The sequence below is a fragment of the Schistocerca americana genome, chromosome 2 (genome assembly GCF_021461395.2).
Source record: "Schistocerca americana isolate TAMUIC-IGC-003095 chromosome 2, iqSchAmer2.1, whole genome shotgun sequence".
NCBI lineage: Eukaryota > Metazoa > Arthropoda > Insecta > Orthoptera > Acrididae > Schistocerca > Schistocerca americana.
The window spans coordinates 686,984,928-687,009,381 of record NC_060120.1 but is presented as its reverse complement, the minus strand read 5'-3'; the positions used below and the strand labels follow the sequence as shown (position 1 = coordinate 687,009,381).

General features: G+C 39.8%; 1 protein-coding gene across 3 annotated transcripts in view; it reads right to left on the bottom strand.

Annotated features, from left to right (window-relative positions):
* The window catches only part of LOC124595671 (intraflagellar transport protein 80 homolog), a 435,858-nt gene that overhangs the window by 123,816 nt on the left and 287,588 nt on the right, over window positions 1–24,454 (bottom strand). For all 3 annotated transcript variants that reach the window (XM_047134522.1, XM_047134521.1, XM_047134523.1), the window contains one exon: window positions 18,110–18,257. In XM_047134522.1, coding sequence (XP_046990478.1) covers window positions 18,110–18,257 — 148 coding nt within the window. The remainder of the gene's footprint in view (window positions 1–18,109; window positions 18,258–24,454) is intronic.

The window sequence follows — 24,454 nt, the reverse complement described above, 5'->3', positions numbered from 1 at the left end:
TATGTGCATCTAGTCAACAACCATTCCCATCCTTCACACCTTCTTATGGTACATAGGTGTCTAAAGTGTATTGTACAACACTTAGAATTTTATTCATTTAAGCTCCACATGTTTGTAGGCAACCCCTCAGATAATCTGCAATCTATTTTCTTTCACATGTGATAAGCAAATATGTTTCCTACCTCCCTTAAAATTCTTTTTTACATCTTTAGTCAGAGATGCTGTTAAGAGCCTTACAGTCACTGATTCACTCCTGTATTTTAACAGATTAAAAAAATGGTGTCTGCTGGTGACATGATGATAACGATAATGATGAAAATGATATGTTGGTTTGACCACTAGACAGTGAGGTCTGCAACACTATAAATGCAGCTGACTCACCACAGGACTAAAATGGAGTGAACTAGCCACTCTGCAACACATTAAATCTTTGAATCTAAAAGTACAGCAACATGACATGTTTTAGTGCCATTTATGGCATGACCCACAAGAGGGGTGGGAAGTTTTTGCCTGGTATTTTCTTTATGATTCCTTAATTTCAGCATGCATCTATGTTAATGGAGTTTCTTTGCTGTGTCTGTGTCTGTGGACACAGAAGCCCACACTTGCACTTCGGTGGACACAAATATTTCCGAATTTGTGCTGTGTTCCTACATTCTTTTGTCCTCACAGAGATTACACATATGGTGTTCCCAATAAATGCAAAGAAGCATGGGGCATTATCAATCAAAAAATTCCCAAACCCACACAGAAGGTTGCAGTGCTGGACTCAAAAGTGAATGATTACTTGATAACCTCAGCATGTGAACTGAAAAACAAAATCAAGCAAAACGGTACACATACATTTGAGCTGCTTGGTGCTGAGCTGCATTGGAGGGATGCCTTCCACTGGAATGTTGTCACCCCCTAGTTTACTATATAAAAGCAGTGCTAACTCCAATAATATGATCTATTACTGTTCATCAAATTATTATTGAAAAAAAAAATGCTTCTTATGTGTCAACCTTTTACTTTCACTTTTAACACATATTTAGAATCTGGAATTTTCCCTGATGTACATGAAACTGCTAAAGTGATATCAATCTCAAAAATGGAGAGAAGAATCTGCCCAAAAACTACCAACCAATTTCTATTGTCCCAGTTTTCTCCAAGATAGTGGCTGGGAGAGCAGTGGGCTGACCACATGCCCCTACATATCCACACTCAGAGACGCATATTGGTTGAGGATGACACAGTGGATGTTCGGTACCTTGGGCCTTCTGTGGACTGTTCATACAGAGAGTGTTTTCTCCAAAGTTTTCAAGTCTCTAATACACAACCAGCTAAATAACTGTTTCAAAAAGCATGATATCCTCTCCAACAGTCAGTCTGAATCTTAATACAGTAAAAATATTACTACTAAACCAATCATTAAATGCCTTTGAAAATAAGGATATGTATGGTATCCTTTGCACTTTGTGATCCCAGAAAAACCTTTGAGTGTACATCCTAAAACACAATACTTGTAAAACTGGAATATTATGGCACATCCAACCCATTTCTAGCTGCAATCAAGTCTTGTTTAAGGAAATATGATAGTTCATCTCAGTTAAAAACACATGCTCTTCAATGAAGGAAGTTCAGACTAAAAACCTGCAGGACTTGATTTATGGTCCATTGCTACTCATCATTGCAATGAATGGTTTGCCATATTGTACCTCCAGAAATACTATGAACAGTTTCTTGTTCTGTCCTTGTGCAAACAGAACTTGTCTCTGTCTTTAGCGAGCTCATTGTTGATGTTAAACCTTGATCTATTTTAGTTACTGTGTTTTCAAAAGTTCCTCCATCTCTCGGAAATAATACCTTTCTTGTCTGTGATTATAATGCAAGGAACACACTTTTTTGTCCACATTTCTGGAGTCCGAAATTTACATGTTTTAATGTGTGAATTTGATTCAGTACTTCTTTCAGTTTGAGTCTTCACTAATATAAATATTGTGGAAATAAACTTATATGTATTGTGCTTCACAGGTGATTTTTCTTTGGTTTCCTTTACTCCTTGCTCAATGTACAGATTGAATAACATCAGGGATAAGCTACAGCCCTGTCTCACTCCCTTCTCAACCACTGCTTTCCTTTCCTGCCCCTCTACTCTTACAACTGTTGTCTTGTTTCTATACAAGTTGTAAATAGCCTTTTGTTCTCTGTGTTTTACCCCTACTATCTTCAGAATTTCAAAGGCAGTATTCCAGTCAACATTATCAAAAGCTTTCTCTAAGTCTGCAAATGTTACAAATGTAGGTTTACCTTTCCTTAACGTATATTCCAAGCTGAGTTGTAGGGCCAGTATTGCCTCGCATGATCATACATTTCTCAAAATCCAATCTGATCTTTCCTGAGATAAGCCTCTACCAGTTCTTCCACTGTATTAAGTATTCGTGTTAGTATGGAATGTATTTGTTAGTATTTTGCAACCATGACTCATTAAACTGATAGTAATTTTCACACTTATTAGCAACTGCTTTCTTTGGAATTGGAATTACTACATTTTTCTTGAAGTCTGAGGGTATTTCACCTGTCTCATACTTCTTGCATACCAGATAGAATAGTTTTCTCATGGCTGTCTCTCCCAAGGCTATCAGTCATTCTGACTGAATGTTGTCTACTCCAGGGGCCTGGTTTTGACTTAGGTCTTTCAGTGCTCTGTCAAATTTTTCTCGCAGTATCATGACTCCTATCTGGAACTGTGATTAAAGCCCAATTGTATGTTAAATTCTTGTGCCATTATGGGTCATCCTAATTAGTAGTGATTAATCTTGGGGATTGTTCCATGTTTGTTAATAGTAAAATTTATCAGTGTTTTGGATTAAAATTTTGAAACCAAGTATAGGCAATTTCAGTTCATCTGTTCACTTCGTACTGCAGTGCTTAACAAGTTTTATGTGTTTCTCTAGGCCTTACTTTGTGTTGTGATTTGCTATTGCACTGATGGTATGTGGATCCTGTTGCCATGCAGGGAGGTGGCTAGTTGGCAGTTGTATTGGATCATAATCTGACCAGTCTCCCAAGTGTAAAGAAGCATCTGTTTCAGAGCATGACACTGATTATATTTATCTGAATGATTAAAAAAATTCTGGCCTTTAGAAGGCACTTGTATATCAGTGTATTACAGAATGTCCCTTTTGGAGGCGTGTAAAAAATTATTGTACAAGAAATTTTAAGACATTGCATATCACTGGATTATGCCCATTTGTGTTTTGAGATCTTATAAGAAATCTTGAGAACTTTATCCTATTTACATAACTGTACAAAATTTTTAAGAATTCAATGCCATTTACAGGTGTTAAGGAAATTTTTTTCAGAATTTTAGCTGGTCAGTATTTTAAAATTCAAGTTTGTGGCACTGAATTGTTGCAAGGGAGTTTTTCAGAAAATAGTCACATGATATTCCAGGTCTAGATGTTTAATGTTCAATAAAGATTTAAGTGAATGTAGTTACATGTTAATCAATTTCCAGCATCTTCCCTACTCCACAAATCTAGCTCTACTTACAGTGATCAATCAATATTGTTATTCTGTTTGTTAATCTTTTAATTAAAGCAAGTATTTACTATTTGACTATTAGGCACATGAGGCCACTATCATGGACTTCTTAGACGTTCACAAGGCTCATGTTAACTTTGACAATTTACTTGCCAAACTTGCAGCCTAAATTTCTCACCAAGTGAAGTGCAATGATTTCACTCACATCTGATAGGTCATCAGCAGTGTGTCATGCTCATTACCACGAAGCCACAATGGAGGCAGGTAGTATCAGGTGCCCCCGGGGTTCGGTATTAGGTCCTATACTCTTTTTCATTGTATGTAGATGATATGTCATTAGTTTTGTCCTGCATCAAATACCATAAGTACGCTGATGACTTCCAGTTGTATTTAAGTGAAAAACCAATAAACCTGAAGACAGATATTGAGGATCTCAATACTGAACTCTGTGCACTATAAAGATGGGGGCAAAATATAGGGTTTAAGTTTAACCCATCGAAAACCCAAGTGGTAGTGGTTGGTCACTAGGCTCATTAGCCCAATTCCTTCTCATCTCAAGTGGTAAGTCTCCCCTGACTTGCAGTTCTGGGTGACTTTCTTGAAATCTACCCCTTTTCCTAGACCTCTCCAGTACTTTTCCTTCAAACCCTCTTTCTTCCCCTCCCACCCCTCTCCCTGAAGAAGGAGTTACTGGCCAAAAGCTTGCCAATTACAACTGTCTTTTATGTGCGTATTCTGTTACTGCTTGATGAGTAGTTTTTTAATCTAACAAATTAAATTACTTTGTGATACTTAAATGAGACTGAACAGAATGTATTAATAGACATTTTGATAAAGCATAAAGATATTTTTTCGTTATCTCCAGAAGTGATTAAAACTTATGTGTTTTGTTGTGGTCTTCAGTCCTGAGACTGGTTTGATGCAGCTCTCCATGGTGCTCTATCCTGTGCAAGCTTCTTCATCTCCCAGTACCTACTGCAGCCTACATCCTTCTGAATCTGCTAAGTGTATTCATCTCTTGGTCTCCCTCTACGATTTTTATCCTCCACGCTGCCCTCCAATACTAAATTGGTGATCCCTCGATGTCTCAGAACATGTCCTACCAACTGATCCCTTCTTCTAGTCAAGTTGTGCCACAAGCTCCTCTTCTCCCCAATTCTATTCAATACTTCCTCATTAGTTATGTGATCTACCCATCTAATCTTAAGCATTCTTCTGTAGCACCACATTTTGAAAGCTTCTATTCTCTTCTTGTCCAAACTATTTATCGTCCATGTTTCACTCCCATACATGGCTACACTCCACAAAAATACTTTCAGAAATGACTTCATGACACTTAAATCTACACTCGATGTTAACAAATTTTTCTTCTTCAGAAACGCTTTCCTTGCCATTGCCAGTCTACATTTTATATCCAATCCACTTCAACCATCATCAGTTATTTTGCTCCCCAAATAGCAAAACTCCTTTACTACTTTAAGTGTCTCATTTCCTAATCTAATTCCCTCAGCATCACCCGACTTAATTTGACTACATTCCATTGTCCTCATTTTGCTTTTGTTGATGTTCATCTTATACCGTCCTTTCAAGACACTGTCCATTCCGTTCAACTGCTCTTCCAGGTCCTTTGCTGTCTCTGACAGAATTACAATGTCATCGGCGAACCTCAAAGTTTTTATTGCTTCTCCATGGATTTTAATTCCTACTACAAACTTTTCTTTTGTTTCCTCTATTGCTTGCTCAATATACAGATTGAATAACACCGGGGATAGGCTACAACCCTGTCTCACTCCCTTCCCAACCACTGCTTCCCTTTCATGTCCCTCGGCTCTTATAACTGCCACCTGCTTTCTGTACAAATTGTAAATAGCCTTTCGCTCCCTGTATTTTACCCCTGCCACCTTCAGAATTTGAAAGAGAGTATTACAATCAACATTGTCAAAAACTTTCTCTAAGTCTACAAACACTAGAAATGTAGGTTTGCCTTTCCTTAATCTTTCTTCTAAGATAAGTCTTAGGGTCAGTATTGCCTCACGTGTTGCAACATTTCTACGGAATGCAAACTGATCTTCGCCGAGGTCAGCTTCTATCAGTTTTTCCATTCATCTGTAAAGAATTCGCGTTAGTATTTTGCAGCTGTGACTCATTAAACTGATAGTTCGGTAATTTTCACATCTTTCAACACCTGCTTTCTTTGGAATTGGAATTATTATATTCTTCTTGAAGTCTGAGGGTAATTTGCCTGTCTCATACATCTTGCTCACCAGATGGTAGAGTTTTGTCAGGACTGGCTCTCCCAATGCTGTCAGTAGTTCTAATGGAATGTTGTCTACTCCGGGGGCCTTGTTTCGACTCAGGTCTTTTGGTGCTCTGTCAAACTCTTCATGCAGTATCATATCTCCCATTTCATCTTCATCTACATCCTCTTCCACTTCCGTAATATTGTCCTCAAATACATTGCCCTTGTATAGACCCTCTACATACTCCTTCCACCTTTCTACTTTCCCTTCTTTGCTTAGAACTGGGTTTCCATCAAAGCTCTTGATATTCATGCAAGTGGTTCTCCTTTCTCCAAAGGTCTCTTTAATTTTCCTATACACAGTATCTATGTTTCCCCTAGTGAGATAAGCCTCTACATCCTTACATTTATTATCTAGCCATTCCTGCTTAGCCATTTTGCACTTCCTGTCGATCTCATTTTTGAGACGTTTGTATTCCTTTTTGCCTGCTTCATTTACTGCATTTTTATATTTTCTCCTTTCATCAATTAAATTCAATATTTCTTCTGTTACCCAAGGGGTTCTACTAGCCCTCGTCTTTTTACCTATTTGATCCTCTGCTGCTTTCACTATTTCATCCCTCAAAGTTACCCATTCTTCTTCTACTGTATTTCTTTCCCCCATTCCTGTCAGTTGTTCCCTTATACTCTCCCTGAAACTCTGTACAGCCTCTGGTTCTTTCAGTTTATCCAGGTCCCATCTCCTTAAATTCCCACCTTTTTGCAGTTTCTTCAGTTTTAATCTACAGTTCATAACCAATAGATTGTGGTCAGAGTCCACATCTCCCTCTGGAAATGTCTTACAATTTAAAACCTGGTTCCTAAATCTCTGTCTTACCATTATATAATCTATCTGATACCTTTTAGTATCTCCAGGGTTCTTCCATGCATACAACCTTCTTTCATGATTCTTAAACCAAGTGTTAGCTATGATTAAGTTATGCTCTGCGTAAAATTCTACGAGATGGCTTCCTCTTTCATTTCTTAGCCCCAATCCATATTCACCTACTATGTTTCCTTCTCTCCCTTTTCCTACGCTTGAATTCCAGTCACCCATGACTATTAAATTTTCGTCTCCCTTCACTATTTGAATAATTTCTTTTATTTCCTCACACATTTCATCAATTTCTTTGTCATCTGCAGAGCTAGTTGGCATATAAACTTGTACTACTGCAGTAGGCATGGGCTTTGTGTCTATCTTGGCCACAATAATGCGTTCACTATGCTGTTTGTAGTAGCTTACTTGTACTCCTATTTTTTTTATTCATTATTAAACCTACTCCTGCATTACCCCTATTTGACTTTGTATTTATAACCCTGTATTCACCTGACCAAAAATCTTGTTCCTCCTGCCACCAAATTTCACTAATTCCCACTAGATCTAACTTTAACCTATCCATTTCCATTTTTAAGTTATGTGTGTGAGCTTAAAATAAAACAACACAAACCATTTTTCATCTAACTTTATCATGTTTTCTTGTGGTGAAAGAAGCAGTCAAACAAGAAATTGGGAGAGTGAAAGACTGGGCTGTAACTGAAACATCTGGCAGCTGTTACAATAATCCTGTGGTAGTAGTGAAGGAACCAGATGGCTATGCACAATTAGTACCAGATGCAAGAAATGTAAATAAAATAATGGGAATAGAAAGAGATAGAACACCTATAATCAATAAATTATTGACAATTTTTGCAGGTCTTAAACACCTTAGCAGCTGGATCTGAGACCAGGATACTGGCAAATATCTCTATCAAAACATCCAAGGAAATAAACTGTATTTATTTTTGAGGGGAGATGCTATCAGTTCAAAGTATTTGTGTTGGTTTGAAAATGCCTGTGTCTGTTATTATGTGAGCATTATATAATATTACAGGACAAGACCTCAGAGAAAAAGTGTTAATCTGTGTAGACAACATTGTTGTTATTTCCAAAATGTAGACTGAACATTGCAAAACCTTAGAACAACTGTTTACAAACCTCAAATCAGAAGGCACCAGCATTAAGTTATCAGAATCTCAGTTTGGCAAGGAAGAAGTAGAGTTCTTAGGACATATTATTAACATACAAGGAATAAAGCCTGCTCCACAATGGCTGGATGCCATAAAACCATATCCTGCACCACAAAAACAAAGACATATTTAGGTGTGATAGGATTTTACCATACGTTCATGGCAAATGCAATTTCGAATACAACAAATTTATTAACATCAGTAACAGAAAAATGCTCTGGAAATGGACTCAGCAATATGAAACAGAATTCAAAATAGTTTATTGTGTGCACAATTACTACACCACCCAAATTTTTTCTAGCTGTTTCATTCCAGACCATGGTTTGGGTTGCCAGATTCTCCAGAAGATTAATAATAAACACAGTCCAATAGCTCTTATGAGCAGAATGTTAAAAAGGAAGCAAAGGAATTATAGTATAATGAAAAAGGAAACGTTTGTTGCAGTATGATCTTGTAAATAATTTAAATATTTATTAGTATGGAATGAGACAGTAATACCATAGTACAATATCTTTTTTTTTTTTATTAAGAAGTAGCAATTTATGTATGACTACTTATATAATGAACTGCATCTGTTCATCATTTCACCCGTGCCGAGAATCCTGCATCAAGAGGATTGAAGCAGACAAGATGATTTGCATGAACAGAGGAGGAGCATTCCGGAACCAGTATTGTCATACCAAGCTCTATGCACAATGGCAGTAACAAGAAAAAGAAGTATGTAAATTTAAATGCTGAATATATGTATTGAATATTGAAGGTCTGTTGATATTAATGTCAGTTAAAATTCACTCGGGATATGTGTACCTTCCAATTTCTTTCAATTATTCTTTCCAATTTCTTTGATTATTCAAGCAGCAATTATTAATCACTTTCCATTATACATTCTATTTTATGCCCATCTCCCTATTCTAGCCATTATTCAAAGTTCACAACAGAGTATGTAAAAGATCACAACAGCATAGTATGAGATATGTCACCACAACTGCCAATATGTGTAGAAACAGACAGAGATACAGCAGAGAGATGACAATTTGTAGTCTGCATACTACAAAATAATAAATGCCTTCTGTAGGTAAGACAATTGGCAAATAATATAGCAACTACACAAAGAGAAGAGACATTCTTACAGGGTCATACTGAGGAACTTGAAAAATCTCAGTCACAAGAATATGATAAGTGGAAGATGCATAAGGATGTCATATTCCATAAGACTAATGTAACAAACAGTTGGGTGTTGTGCATACTACTGTGTGCAGTATGGGACATTAAAACTAAACTTCACCTGAACAGGCTATAAAGGCCCAATCGTACTGACCAGCCGCCATGTCATACTCAGCCCATAGACATCACTGAATGCAGATATGGAGGGTCATAAGATCAGCGCACCACTCTCCCGGCCATATGTCAGTTTACGAGACCAGAGTAACTACTTCTCAATCAAGTAGCTCCTCAGTTTGCCTCACAAGGACTGAGTGCACCCCACTTGCCAACAGCACCCAGCAGACCAGATGGTCATCCATCCAAGTACTAGCCCAGCCAGACAGCACATAACTTCGGTGATCTGATGGGAACTGGTGTTACCACTGTGGCAAGGCTGTTGGGATAATGCACTCTCTGGAGTATGTTGCATGTAAGAAAATATTGTTACTTTAAGAACATGTGCAGACAAGTAGAAAGATTACTTAGAACTTGCATTTTACATAAAACAGAAAAGCATCAACTAGTGGCATACATATATTATTGTACCCAATTATATCTAAATGCCTCCAGGATTTAGTAGTGACCATGGACCTTTATGGACCACTGCCTAGTGGGCAGGAAGGAACAACACATCCTTGTAGTGGTTAAATGCTGGAATAAGCTATTAACACTGTATACAATGGAGAGAGCTACAACCTGTATGGAAGGAGATAAAAGAAAAAGGAGATGGGACCAATACAATTCATTGTAGGAGACCTAGGATTTATGATCCTCTGCATCTTACTGCTAATAACATTGATAACCATCCTAATAACATCAGCTGTCCAAGTAATTATCTATGAAAACAGGGTTCCTTGTTTTAAGCTCCCTGTACAACTACTAAAATGTAGGCTAAAATCCACTCAAGTGCAGTGGGAGAATATTGTTCTCATTTTTCAATACCATAGTGTGTTGTTGGTAGAAGAGTGTTGTGTATCTGCGCTGGCTAAGGGGTGACAATAAGAGTGACAATTTGCAATATGTTTCCTGACTGGGAGAGTAGACAATTAGCAAATAATGTAGGAAGTACGCAAAGAGAAGATACATTTTTACAGGCTCATCTTATTTAAAAAAAAAAATAAAATAAAAAAAAAATAAAAAAAAAAAAAAAAAAATAGCAGAGTCACAAAGAGATGGTAAATGGAAAATACATAAGGGTGTCTTATTCCATAAGAATAATAGAATGAACAATTGGGTGGTGTGTATACCATGATGTGCAGTACTCATACTAGTACAGCACTTACATCTAGAATATGCACAATTTGGAGCAAAGGAAGGTATACTGTGTATAAAGAATACTATTAATTTAAGAAAATGTACATACAAGTAAAAAGATTACTTGGAACCTCTAGTTTGTATCAAACTCTAGAAACATCAACAAGTGGAACACATACATTATTTTAGCCAATGATTCATAACCTCTGGGATTTAGTGGCCGTGGACCCTTATGAACCCCTGCCTTGAGAGTGGGAAGGAATGACATACATCCTTGTAGTGATATAACGCTGGTATAAGCTAGCAGCATTATAAACAATGAAGAAACTACAACTTGTATGGAAGAAGATTTGAGTGCTGAGGTTCAGAATTAATCTTAGCACACAATTTTAGAATGATCAGGAAACTAATCTGTTTTGTTATTTTTGAAACGGTTTAGTACTGATGGAGGTGTTTTACGGTTTGTGTGTGCAAGATCTATACAAGTAACTGCTCCTAGGGAGAGTATGTTCATATTCAGGAGACCAGTCTACATTTTAGTAGTTGTGCAAGGAACTATAAAGTATCAATACCAGAGAAGGAAAGATGCTACTCACCATACAGAGGAGATGCTGAGTCGTGGTAGGCAGAACAAAAATATTCACACAATTATAGCTATTGGCCATTAAGGCCTTTGTCAGCAGTAGACACACACACACACACACACACACACACACACACACACACACACACACACTAAAGCAAACGCAACTTGCACACACGTCTGCAGTCTCAGAGAGCTGAAACCACACTGCCAGCAGCAGCACCAGTGCAAGATTGGAGTGGCGACTGGGTGGGGGTAAGGAGGAGGCTGGGGCAGGGAGGGGGAGGGAGTGGCAGACAGTGAAGTGTTGCAGTTTAGATAGGGGCAGGAGAGAAGGTGCAGAAGGGGGAGGGGGTAAGTAGCGGAAAGGAAAGAAATAAAAAGAAATTAAAAGACTGGGTATGGTGGTGAAATCATGGCTGTGTAGTGCTGGAATGGGAACAGGGAGGGGGCTGGATGGGTGAGGACAGTGACTAATGAAGGTTGAGGCCAGGAGGGTTACAGGAACATAGGATGTATTGCACAGAAATTTCCCACCTAAGTAATTCAGAAAAGCTGGTGTTGGTGGGAAGGATCCACATGGCACAGGCTGTGAAGCAGTCATTGAGACGAGGGATTTCATGTTTGGCAGCGTTTTCAGCAACAGGGTGGTCCATTTGTTTTTTGGCCACAGTTTGTCAGTGGCCATTCATGCAGACAAACAGCTTGTTGGTTGTCATTCCTACAAAGAATGCAGCACAGTGGTTGCAGCTTAGCTTGTAAATCACATGACTGGTTCCACAGGTAACCCTGCCTTTGATGGGATAGGTGATGTTAGTGACCAGACTGGAGTAGGTGGTGGTAGGAGGATGTATGGGACAGGTCTTGCATCTAGATCTATTACAGGGGTTATGAGCCATGAGGTAAGGGATTGGGAGCAGGGGTTGTGTAAGGATGGACGAGTATATTGTGTAGGTTCGGTGGACTGCGGGATACCACAGTAGGAGGGGTGGGAGGATAGTGGGCAGGACATTTCTTATTTCAGGGCATGACGAGAGGTAATCGAAACCCTGGTGGAAAAAGTAATTCAGATGCTCCAGTCCCGGATGGTACTGAGTTACGAGGGGAATGCTCCTCTGTGGTCGGACTGTTGGACTTTGGGAGGTGGTGGAAGGATTGGAAAGATAAGGCACGGGAGATTTGTTTTTGTACAAGGATGGGAGGATAATTATGGTCAGTGAAGGCTTCAGTGAGACCCTCGGTATATTTTGAGAGGGACTGCCCATCACTGCAGATGTGACGACCACAGATGGCTAGGCTGTACGGAAGGGACTTCTTGGTATGGAATGAGTGGCAGCTGTCGAAGTGGAGGTATTGCTGGTGTTTGGTAGGTTTGATATGGATGGAGGTACTGATGTAGCCATCTCTGAGGTGGAGGTCAACATCTAGGAAGGTGGCTTGTTGGGTTGAGTATGAACAGGTGAAGCAAATGGGGGAGAAGTTGTTGAGGTTCTGGAGGAATGTGAATAAGGTGTCCTCACCTTCAATCCAAATAGCAAATATGTCATCAGTTAATCTGACCCAGGTGAGGGTTTTAGGATTCTGGGTTTTTAGGAAGGATTCCTCTAGATGGCCCATGAACAGGTTAGCATAGGATGGTGCCATGCGGGTGCCCATAGCTGTACCATAGATTTGTTTGTAGGTAATGCCTTCAAAGGAGAAGTAATTGTGGGTGAGGATACAGTTGGTCATGGAGACTAGGAAGGAGGTTGGTGGATTGGAATCCATCGGGTATTTCGAAAGGTAGTGTTCGATAGCAGTAAGGCCATGGGCAATAGGAATGTTAGTGTACAGGGAGGTGGCATCAATAGTGATGAGCAGGGCACCGTGTGGTAAAGGGATAGGAACTGTGGAGAGTCGGCCAAGAAAATGGTTGGTATCTTTTATATAGGAGGATAGGTTCCGGGTAATAGGTTGAAGGTGTTGATCTACGAGAGCAGAGTTTCTCTTAGTGGTCACACAGTAACCGCCCATAATGGGGTGTCCTGGGTGGTTGGGTTTATGGACTTTAGGAAGCATGTAGAAGGTAGGAGTGCAGGGAGTGGTAGGGGTAAGTAGACTCTGGACTCTGGGGAGAGGTTCTGGGATGTGCCTAAGGATTTGAGTAGTGACTGGAGATCTTGCTGGATTACTGGAATGGGCACTGTGGCATGGTTTGTAGGTGGAAGTATCTGACAACTGACAGAGTCCTGCCACGTAATCCTTGCGGTTCAAAACAATGGTGGTGGAGCCTTTGTCAGCAGGTAGGATTATAAGGTCAGGATCAGTTTTGGTGGTGGACTGTGGTTCTTTCTGTGGATGTAAGGTTAGTTTTCATGTTGAGGGATTTGGGGAATGATGTTGAGGCAAGGTTCGAGGTTAAGAAATTCTGGAAAGTTAATGGGGTGGTTTGGAGGCAGTGGGTATGGATCACAGTTGGATGGAGGAGTGAAGTGAGTTAGGCAGGCTTCAATATTGGTCTTTGGTTGAGTCTGATTGGTTGGCTCGATGGCAAAAATGTGTTTACACTGTAGGGACTGGGAGAAGGAGAGAAGGTCTATAAACAGTCCTGCATAGTTGAACTTGGAAGTGGAGCAAAAGGTGAGGCCTTTGGAAAGGACTGATGTTTCTGTGGGACTAAGTCTTCTGGAGGAAAGGTTCATAACTGTGTTGTGGGTCTGTTTAGGTTCTGGGTTTTGTGTGGTGGTGGGAGGAAGTTTTGGAGGGTGGGTTAAGTGTAGTAGGTCTGCAAGACAGGGTTTGTCAGCTATGAGGGGGTGGGGGAGGTTTGGAGGTTGTTGTAGAAGTGTTGGACAGTGGTACTCCAAGGCGGGAGTAGGAAGTGAGTAGGATGGAGAGATTTTTGTGGTGGTGTTGTGCATATTGCTCAAGTTCCTGCAGGGCAAGGGTTTCAATGTGTGTTATGGGTTCCAGGAATTTGGGATTACATAGCAGGAGAATTTTGTGGCTGGAGAGAAGGTACTGCAAGGAGGATTGGTCTTGGTTGATATTGTTTTGCAGGACTACATTGGTAATGGCTAAGGATTGGCGGAATCTGAACAGGTGGAGGTAATTTGATGGTAAGGCCATTAGGCGGAATTTCGTGAGCCAAGCAACAATGCAGGAAAAGTATGTGGGCTGGGATCTGGCTAGGGATAAGGAAACCTTTCTGTATTGACACAGATGGAAGGAGCAAGGATCCATTTATTTATTTTTTAACCATGACTCAGCATCTCCACTATATGGTGAGTAGCAACTTTCCTTCTCTGGTATTGTTATATTCCATTCTGGATTTTCCATTGTTTGAACTATAAAGTATCCCTTATAACAAGGAAATCTGTACTTTAAACATAGCTGCGCTACAGCAACGGTTCCACGTAAATCAGACTAAGAACAGCCGACCAGTTGCAAAGGATAAAGTAATCTTTACCTAGGTTTCAATAGATATAAATCTATCTTCTTCAGAAGACGGCAGTATTATAACATGAAGTGATATGTCCTTATCGTTTAGGCAAACATCCGCATAGTTACATTAATCATATAAAATATAGCCCTGAAAACAGGGTTTGTCAAACAAATAAAATAGGTATAATAGAGGGAAACATTCCACGTGGGAAAAATATATCTAAAAAGAAAGATGATGAAACTTACCAAACAAAAGCGCTGGCAGGTCGATAGACACACAAACAAACACAAACATACACACAAAATTCTAGCTTTCGCAACCAATGGTTGCCTCGTCAGGAAAGAGGGAAGGAGAAGGAAAGACAAAAGGATATGGGTTTTAAGGGAGAGGGTAAGGAGTCATTCCAATCCCGGGAGCGGAAAGACTTACCTTAGGGGGAAAAAAGGACAGGTATACACTCGCACACACACACATATCCATCCACACATACACAGACACAGATGTCTGTGTATGTGTGGATGGATATGTGTGTGTGTGCGAGTGTATACCTGTCCTTTTTTCCCCCTAAGGTAAGTCTTTCCGCTCCCGGGATTGGAATGACTCCTTACCCTCTCCCTTAAAACCCATATCCTTTTGTCTTTCCTTCTCCTTCCCTCTTTCCTGACGAGGCAACCATTGGTTGCGAAAGCTAGAATTTTGTGTGTATGTTTGTGTTTGTTTGTGTGTCTATCGACCTGCCAGCGCTTTTGTTTGGTAAGTTTCATCATCTTTCTTTTTAGATAAATAAAATAGGTACATAGAAGTTGCAGAGCGCCTAAGCGACTCTAGGCGCTCTGCAACTTCTATGTACCTATTTTATTTGTTTGACAAACCCTGTTTTCAGGGCTATATTTTATATGATTAATGTAACTATGCGGATGTTTGCCTAAACGATAAGGACATATCACTTCATGTTATAATACTGCCGTCTTCTGAAGAAGATAGATTTATATCTATTGAAACCTAGGTAAAGATTACTTTATCCTTTGCAACTGGTCGGCTGTTCTTAGTCTGATTTAAGGAAATCTGTTTTCATAGACAATTACTTGGATAGTTGATGTTGTTACGATGATTATCAATGTAAATGGCAGTAAGATGCAAAGGAGCATAAATCCTTCCTGAGTCTCTATCTTACATAAGCTATGTTCTGAGGCAAACAATACCTGTCCCTAAAATAACATTCAGAATTCATGTACCCCACCTGAACTAAAATTTGTGCACAACTTTAAGTTCTTTACTACAGTATGATAAGTTTTCTAAGGGAACATTTATTTGAATATCTACATATGAGAGATTTATATTTTTCTACAGGGTGGCTATATTAAGAGTAGTTTATGTAAGTTTTGTATGGCACTATATCCACAGATGACTTCCAGTCTATTTAGTGAATATCAAACGCATTTAGATAGTATTACTGCTATGGATTGTTAGCACATAATTCCATCATGATCTCTCGAAGTTTCTTGCAGATAAAATATCAATCTATGATAGCAAATGGCAGTCAGATTTTTGCAAGGCATTGGGTGTATGAATCAATATCCCCTTCTTCCAACACTCCTTAGCAGTTAATTGTAATAATGGAACTGGTTCTTTTGATGATGATTCATTACCATTTTATACAATAATTTAATTAATTTAACCAGCAACACACTACAGGCAGTTGCAGACAAATATAAAGTTACACATTAATAATTGCTATGAAAAGAAAGATAGTAATTTTGTGTTAAGGTCATACTGAAACAGGATTCTTTGATGCCTTTCTTTGAATAGATTAGATCTAGCAAACAGGGCATTATATATATGAAGAAAGGAATAATATACACAATCATTTAGGTATATCTAAAAGCACAGATGATGTGACTTACCGAACGAAAGTGCTGGCAGGTCGATAGACACACAAACAAACACAAACATACACATGAAATTCAAGCTTTCGCAACAAACTGTTGCCTCATTAGGAAAGAGGGAAGGAGAGGGAAAGACGAAAGGATGTGGGTTTTAAGGGAGAGGGTAAGAAGTCATTCCAATTCCGGGAGCGGAAAGACTTACCTTAGGGGGAAAAAAGGGGTATACACTCGCCAACACACACATATCCATCCGCACATACACAGACACAAGCAGGTAAGTCTTTCCGCTCCCGGGATTGGAATGACTCCTTACCCTCTCCCTTAAAACCCACATCCTTTCGTCTTTCCCTCTCCTTCCCTCTTTCCTGATGAGGCAACAGTTTGTTGCGAAAGCTTGAATTTCATGTGTATGTTTGTGTTTGTTTGTGTGTCTATCGACCTGCCAGCACTTTCGTTCGGTAAGTCACATCATCTGTGTTTTTAGATATATTTTTCCCATGTGGAATGTTTCCCTCTATTATATTCTAATCATTTAGGTAGTTATATAAAAATGTAGAAATTAGTTATGTTCACTCATTCACACGGGTGGCAGGTCAAAAGGGAGCGGAAAGTTTGAGATCACAGAAATTTTAAAGTGTATGCAAAGGTTACCAAGCTAACATTTCTGCTCCCTCAGTGTTAGGTATGAATAAGTAAACTTAGTGAGTCATAGTGTTGCTCTTGTAGCCATTAATCTTACGTAAGATGTTGTTCTGTAAACCCATGTTTTTTTATGTATTGAACATAATATTTGTTTCAGCTTGGACTTGTGCACCTTCTGTCTGAAGTATTCATTGGGCTACAGGTGACTTTGCAGTGCAGCAGTAAATGTTATGACTTCAGAATAAGTGCACACAGACATCATCACCAACCACAGCTCCAAGGAATATGCCAGACAGATGATTCCATGAGCCCAAATGAACAACGCTGAAGAAGAGAATGTCAAGCTTGGATGTATACTTTAGGCAGTCTCTTGTCTTAAGTCTCGGGATAGACCCCTTATTATAGCATTTCTTGTGACATCATGTGTAATGCAATTGAGTCTGAAACTAAAGTAATTTGTCAATGAGAACGCCCTGTCTACTGATTTAAGTAGAATGTGCAAATTACTGTTTTGTGTGTTGTACTAAAGTTCAAAAACTGTACAGAAGTACTGTAAGATTGGCACAGTCACAGTTCAATGCAGTATCACTTACATTAAATTCATGTGGCACTCCCGTAAACTTTATGATGATGATGGTTTGTGTTTATGGCACATGACAGTTTCATCATCAGTGTCCTTACTGTTTTCAGTGAAATCTGAGTCTGGTTAGAATAAACAAAATATCTTTAAAACAACAGTAAAAGTCCTTTATGATAGAAACATAAGAAGTCCTATAAACCCATCTTAAAAGAGTGTCAATAAAATGCTGAATGTTTGTTGAAATTTAAATTAAGTCAAATCAGTGAACCCTAAAAACTGTATGTAAAAACAATTATTCTGGAACAAATGGCTGATGGACCATAGACCACTGACTAGAAAACCATGGAAAAAAAAAAAAAAAAAAAAGATGGATAAAATACATGTTTTCAAAATGATTGTTTTCAAACTATCATCATTCAAAAGTTGAAACAGTTAGAGGAAAAGAGTGAAATAATCTACGGAAATAAAAATGATATGGTGAAAAAAGGAAGTGACATCTGGAGTCTTTAGACAGTTGTTGTAAGAAAGAAATAATAGTCTTTTGGGTTTCAATTTAAACATTTTCTAATTAACATATTTTACACTAGTACTGAAACCTTATCGAGTGTTGTAAGACAAATAAAAATTTTAAAGAAAATAATACAGTAATAAAATATGCATTAACTTGAAATAGTAATGCATTAAACATAGTGTTAACAAATACATTTCTCAAAAATATCTGTCTCACCTGATGTCTTTTACTAACACTGTCTTCTTAACAAGCCTCTTATCAATGTGCAAAACAGGAGGATAATACCAGACAGACAGTCTTGTATCTTGAATGGCAGCCAAAATGTTCGCATCACAATTCCACCTCAGACATTGGACCATTGATCCTTTAAACAGAACATAGAGCTTCAGTGTTTGATTTCACAAATTGTGCATGAGATACAATGGTTAATTTAGTAAGAAATGTTGTAAATAACAGTATTAGCAATGGAAGATAACAAACACAACTGTGGAAAGGACATATTATACATGCACAATTGTAAAAAAGAATTCAGGTATGGAAAGAGCAGTTGGGTTTCTTCCTCTGTAAGTGCACCACCTCTGTTAACAACACTGGATGTGAAGCAGTACATCTGTTTATACATGGATGGAAAGAAGAAACAGCATTGTTCTTGCTGAGCCAACCATTTTGACATGTGGTCACTAGTTCATGTGATTCACAGAAATTAAATGAGAATGAGATGATTTGCTTTTGAACATACAGTGCCTGACCAAAAAAGTGAAGCACCAAGAAGATATGGCAGGATGTCAAGGTAACTTTGTACACATTGTACACATTCACACTGTAGGTAGGTAGATAAGGGATTAGAGCTGCAAGTCTTTGCACCAGGTTGAATAGCCACAAGAGGGTATTAGTGTTGTTTGTGTTTAGTGCTGTCACCAAGACTGTTGGGGTATATAAGGGGTGTGAATCACATCAGATGTTGAGTGATCACTGTGAAGAACATGGAGATGCTGTGTATTTGTTTGTGACAGAGCAATCAGCACTGCCTGATACTGAAAAGGACCTCACTGTCGATATGCATTTGGCTGGTTGGTCGAAACATGTAATATCCCGATTTCTGGAGTATTCAGATGTCACAGTGGCCCAATACTGGACTGAATGGAAACTTGAGGGCTCATCATCAAAGTTCCAGTCAAGCCATCTGGCAACCACAAGGGAAGATTGCCATATTATGCACCATGCACATCATAACCCCTTCACATCTGCACCTGCAATCCAGGAACAAGTAATGGTCTCCCTGCAAATTTCTCTGTCATCCCTCACCATTGGTTGGAGACTAGCCAGACTAGTTACTTATCATATGACAAGTAGGCTCTTGTCAACACCATAAGGCAGATGACTGCATTTAGAACGGTGTTGTGACCAGAAAGCACAGACTGCTGATTAATGGCATCACATTAGGTTCAGGACTGCAGATGAATGGTGTCACACTGTGATCATTGATTAACTGCAGTCTAGCACTGCCCTTGGTGGCCATCACTGGCAAGTATGGCAGAGACCTGGCAAGAAGACTCATTCTCCCAATGTTTTGGAGAGGCACAGTGGTGTTACTCCTGGCACCATGGTGCGAGGATCCATCAGGTATGCTTTCAGGTCACAGCTGATAGTCATTGAAGGAACTGTGCCAGCTTAACAGTATATCACATACATCCCATGTCCTTATGTGTTACTTCTTGTGTGACAGTATTGTGTGTCATCTTTTATCCGGGCAATGCTCGTGCACACATCGTGTGTCTATGATCTGTTGGCATGATGCTGAGTTACTCTACTGCCAGCAAGAGTTTGTAATCTCTGAAGTAACATAAGATATGCCCTGAGCTCATCAGTATTTTCTTTTCTCCTCCCATTCTGGGCGCTTCAGTTTTCTTGTCAGGTAAAGTAGGTAGGTAATGAACAGATTTAGTCCAAATATTGAACTTTTCAGGGCAGCACATGTAAGGTCTCCTCACTCTGAATTAAGTTTCATTTCTGTAATATCATTTTTAACATAGTCTTCTGTTATTTTTTTTAACAGAATTTTATGGTCTTGTCAGTGGCACAGATAATGTGAGCTGATGATTTCCTTGCTTAGTTCTCCCATAAGAGAGCCAGTGCAAACAAACATTGCAATCTCTATAGAAAAACCTTAACAGAAGGCAAACTGACCAGCTGTCAAAAGGATATTGCCAGTGAAGTGGTGCAAAATTCTGTTATAGGCTAACTAATCAAAAATGTTTGAGAACATGGAAGGCTGGGGATGGTTAGGCAGTTGAAGGTCATACACTTATTTCTGTTTTTATATAAATGCATATTACCATGGGATATCAACTCATCACTAGCAGGACAGCAAATGTATTTTATTTGGGAAATAAATGCTCTCTCAGTGATATCAAGTTAACACAAAATTAAAGTACTTTGGTTAATGGAGGTTTGGTATAGTGAGGCTGACAGCTGGGAGGGAGAGGCAACAGTGGCATGGGATATGGATGTGCCATTGGTGCAGGCAGGGGTAGTTGGTCCTAGTGCTTGGTGACGTAAAGGACTGATTTAGAATGGGTGGCGGATATAGAACAGAGAAAGACGGAGACCACGGAGAAGAGGGTGTGGATGCAGGATGAGCACAGTTGGGGCTGGAGCAGGAGTGGTGTTACATATCACTTAGGAATGGTAATGTGTAACCCTAAGTTTTACCTTTCAGACAAATGGTACTCACAAACAATGAAACAGTACAATGAATTATCATATAGGATAGTGCACCCACTGTTCAGATTTGTTCATTATTGTCATGTGGCAACCCGTTAAATTCTGATGACCATGACAGGGTCCACAAAAAGGTGAACATAGAACTATAGCCTTTACCAGTCTAAGTCTCAGTTAGCATGAGTTGAATTACTCAGCAACTGAAAAATAATCGCTATCTATTGTTTAGAGGCTAAAAAAATTTCAGAATCTAACATGGACCAATCAAGTTTTGTCATTTTCAATGGAGATTAGATTATTACGCAGTTGATTAGTGGGACAGGTTTAATTTTTACAAGAATAAAACAGAAATTAATTAGATTAAAGCTTCTTGGCCCACTCCTGTGATAACCATCAGATATGAGTAATAAAAGTAGAACTGAAGGTCCTGTAGCCATATTTAGAGTTACTTTGATATACGTACAAGTACTGACAGCCAAGCTCACTATATCAATGGCCTCATCCACAAGAACACACGGCAACATGAACATGCACATTGTTGGTGCAGCTTCTCATATCCCAAATTCTTCCTGCCGATAACTATAATTATTCCTATTCATCCCATTTCCCCCACTGCCCTTCGATAATTTTGCATGTTATTCTCAACACGTACCTGAGCCACACCAACTTTTCAGCATTGTCCTAACGAATCTCCTCTCCCCACTCTTACTTCCCTTATCCCAGTACGTGCATATTCCCACAGCTCATTTGTTCCATACATTTTTTGTACATATTTTTACATTTTTCGCACATTTATTTGTGCATTTTTACATATTTGTATGTACTTGTACATATTTTTATGTATTTGCGTTTTAAAGTATTTCTATGTGTATTTTTCTGGTATCCAGCTCCCCTCACAACCACCTAACATCTTCATTCATCCATTTCCTATGTCATTTCCTGTTTCCCCAATGCCATCCCCACCACATTGGACCTACGCCCCAACTTTATGAACTAGTTCAGAAAAGTGTCCCTTCCTCTCGCTAAAACCAGACCCATGTACTGTTCCTTGAATGTTGCCTAAGCCAAGAAATCCCCCCAAATTGTTTAACCAACCATAAAAATTCCTTACTCTGGATCCTACCCCTCCTTTCACAATGACCTTCCTCTTTTCAGATTCTGACAGTCTCTGTTTCTCACAAAGCTGATACTGCAAAAACACATCTCCATGGCACAGGTATCCGACAACCACCTCTGTTCTCTCCACAAGATACTGCTGCTGTGCAGTCCGTACCACATACTCTGTAGAGCAAAGAAACTGGTACACCTGCCTAATATCATGTAGGACACTGTGAGCAGCAGAAGTGTTGCGACATGGCATGGCATGGGCTCAAATAATGTCTGAAGTATTGCTGGAGGGAACTGATACCATGAATCCTGCAGGGCTGTCTATAAATCCATTAGAGTATGAGGGGGTGGAGATCTCTTCTGAACAGGACATTGCAAGGGATCCCCAATATGCTCAATAATGTTCATGTCTGGAGAGTTTGGCAGCCAGCAGAAGTGTTTAAACTCACAAGAGTGTTCTTGGAGCCACTCTGTAGCAATTGTGGACATATGGGGTGTTGCATTGTCCTGCTGGAATTGCCCAAGTCTGTCGGAATGCACAATGGACTTGAATGGATGCACGTGATCAGACAGGATGCTTACGTACGTTTCACATGTCACAGTCATATCTAGATGTATCAGGGGTCCCACATCACTCCAACTCAACACGTCCCACACAGTTACAGAGCCTCCACCAGCTTGAACAGTTCCCTGCTGACATGCAGGGTCCATGGATTTATGAGGCTGTCTCCATACCATTCATGTCCAATCACTCAGTACAGTTTGGAATGAGACTTGTCCAATAAGACAACATGTTTACAGTCATCAACAGTCCAATGTCAGTGTTGATGGGCCCAGGTGAGGCGTAAAGCTTTGTGTCATGCGGTCATCAAGGGTACATGAGTGAGCCTTCGAATCCAAAAGCCTATCTCGATGATGCTTCATTGAATTGTTTGCATCCTGACACTTTTTAATAGCCCAGCATTGAAATCTGCAGCAGTTTGCAGAAGGTTTGGACTGCTGTCATGTTGAACGATACTCTTCAGTCATTGTTGGTCCCGTTCTTGCAGGATCTTTTCTGGCTGCAGCGATGTCAGAGATTTGATGTTTTATCAGATACCTGATATTCACAGTACACTCTTGGAATGGTCATAAGACACAATCCCCACTTCATCACTACCTCAGAGATGCTGTGTCCCATCGCTCGAGTGCCGACTGTAATGCCATGATCAGCCTCACTTAAATCTTGATAAGCTGCCATTGTAACAGCAGTAACCAATCTAACAACTGCACCAGATACTTGTCTTATATAGGCACCTCCAACTGCAGCGCCATATTCTATCTGTCTGCCGTATTCTGTCTGTTTACATATCTCTGTATTTGAATATGCATACCTATACCAGTTTTTTTGGTGCTTCAGTGTATATCACATTCCTGAAACTGAATCCCTTGCCCCCCAAGCACCTGGAAGAGCATTACAGACAACATTTCCATAAGTTATCCAATCTGTTGACATCCTACTTCAGTCTTGGGGCTCCACTTTCCAACCCCGACTGTATCCACAGTGTTCCTCATTGTCAACTCTTCACAGCACCCGGCCCCAGCCTAGTTGACCTCTTCAGCTTGCTACATCTCCCAAAAATCCCTACCAACACTCCACAAAATCCAGAGTCGAAACAGTCCTGGAACACTGCTGTTAATCTTTCCACTGAAATCCTCAGACCCATAGATGTTTCTATCCTATCCAGATGCATTGCCCTTAGCCCTGCACCCAAACTTGATCATAATGGACTTTTAAAAGACTTATTTTCCTTCACCTGATCCCTACAACAGAAACACTTCCCTGCCACCAATCCCTCCAACCAAATCCCAAAATTGAACTCTGTGTCTCCCAGTTCATACTGCCATCCGACCACAAACCCCCCCCCCCCCCCCCCTCCCCAATGCGGCCCCCGTTACCCACCTAACCATCTACACCATCTACCCTGCAGGAATTCCTCACCTCCAAATTTGTGTCACCATACTTCTCTTCCTAAGAACACCAACCTTTCAGCAGAAGAAAGAATAGCCATACACAGCCTAAGAACACATACTGACATAATAATTCTACCTGTGGAAAAAAGGTTCCACCACTGGTGTGATGAACCACAGTGACTATCTGGCAGAAGGTTTCTGCTAATTGTCTGACTTGTCCACCTTTAAACTCTGCCAGAGTGATCCCATCTCAGAAGTCTTACATAAATTCTAATCCTCGCTTAAGGCCTTAGGGCCTTCACAGGACCTCTCCCCTGAATCTTTTTCCCTCCTTATCTATATGACACCCCATACACCACCTTTTTCATGTTCCCTAAAGTCCACAAACCCAACAATCCTGTAGCTCATTAATTGTGCACCCACTGACCAACACCTCCAACCGATTCCACAAAACCTAGCCCTCCTATCTCAAAGATACCACCCACTTCCTCCACCGACTTTTCACCATCCCCACCCCTTTATCCCCCGCACCCCTACATACCCTTGTTCATGACACTTTCCTATACACCAACATCCCTCATGACCATGGTCTTGCTGTTACTGAACATTACCTTGTCAAACCCACTTCAAATTCTAAACCCACTATCTCATTCCTCATACAACTCACTAACTTTATCCTAACACAACTACAAGGTATATAAACAAATGTGACACAGCCAATGACACCTGCATCACACCATCCTATGCCAACTTATTTATGGGCTATCTGGAGGAAACCTT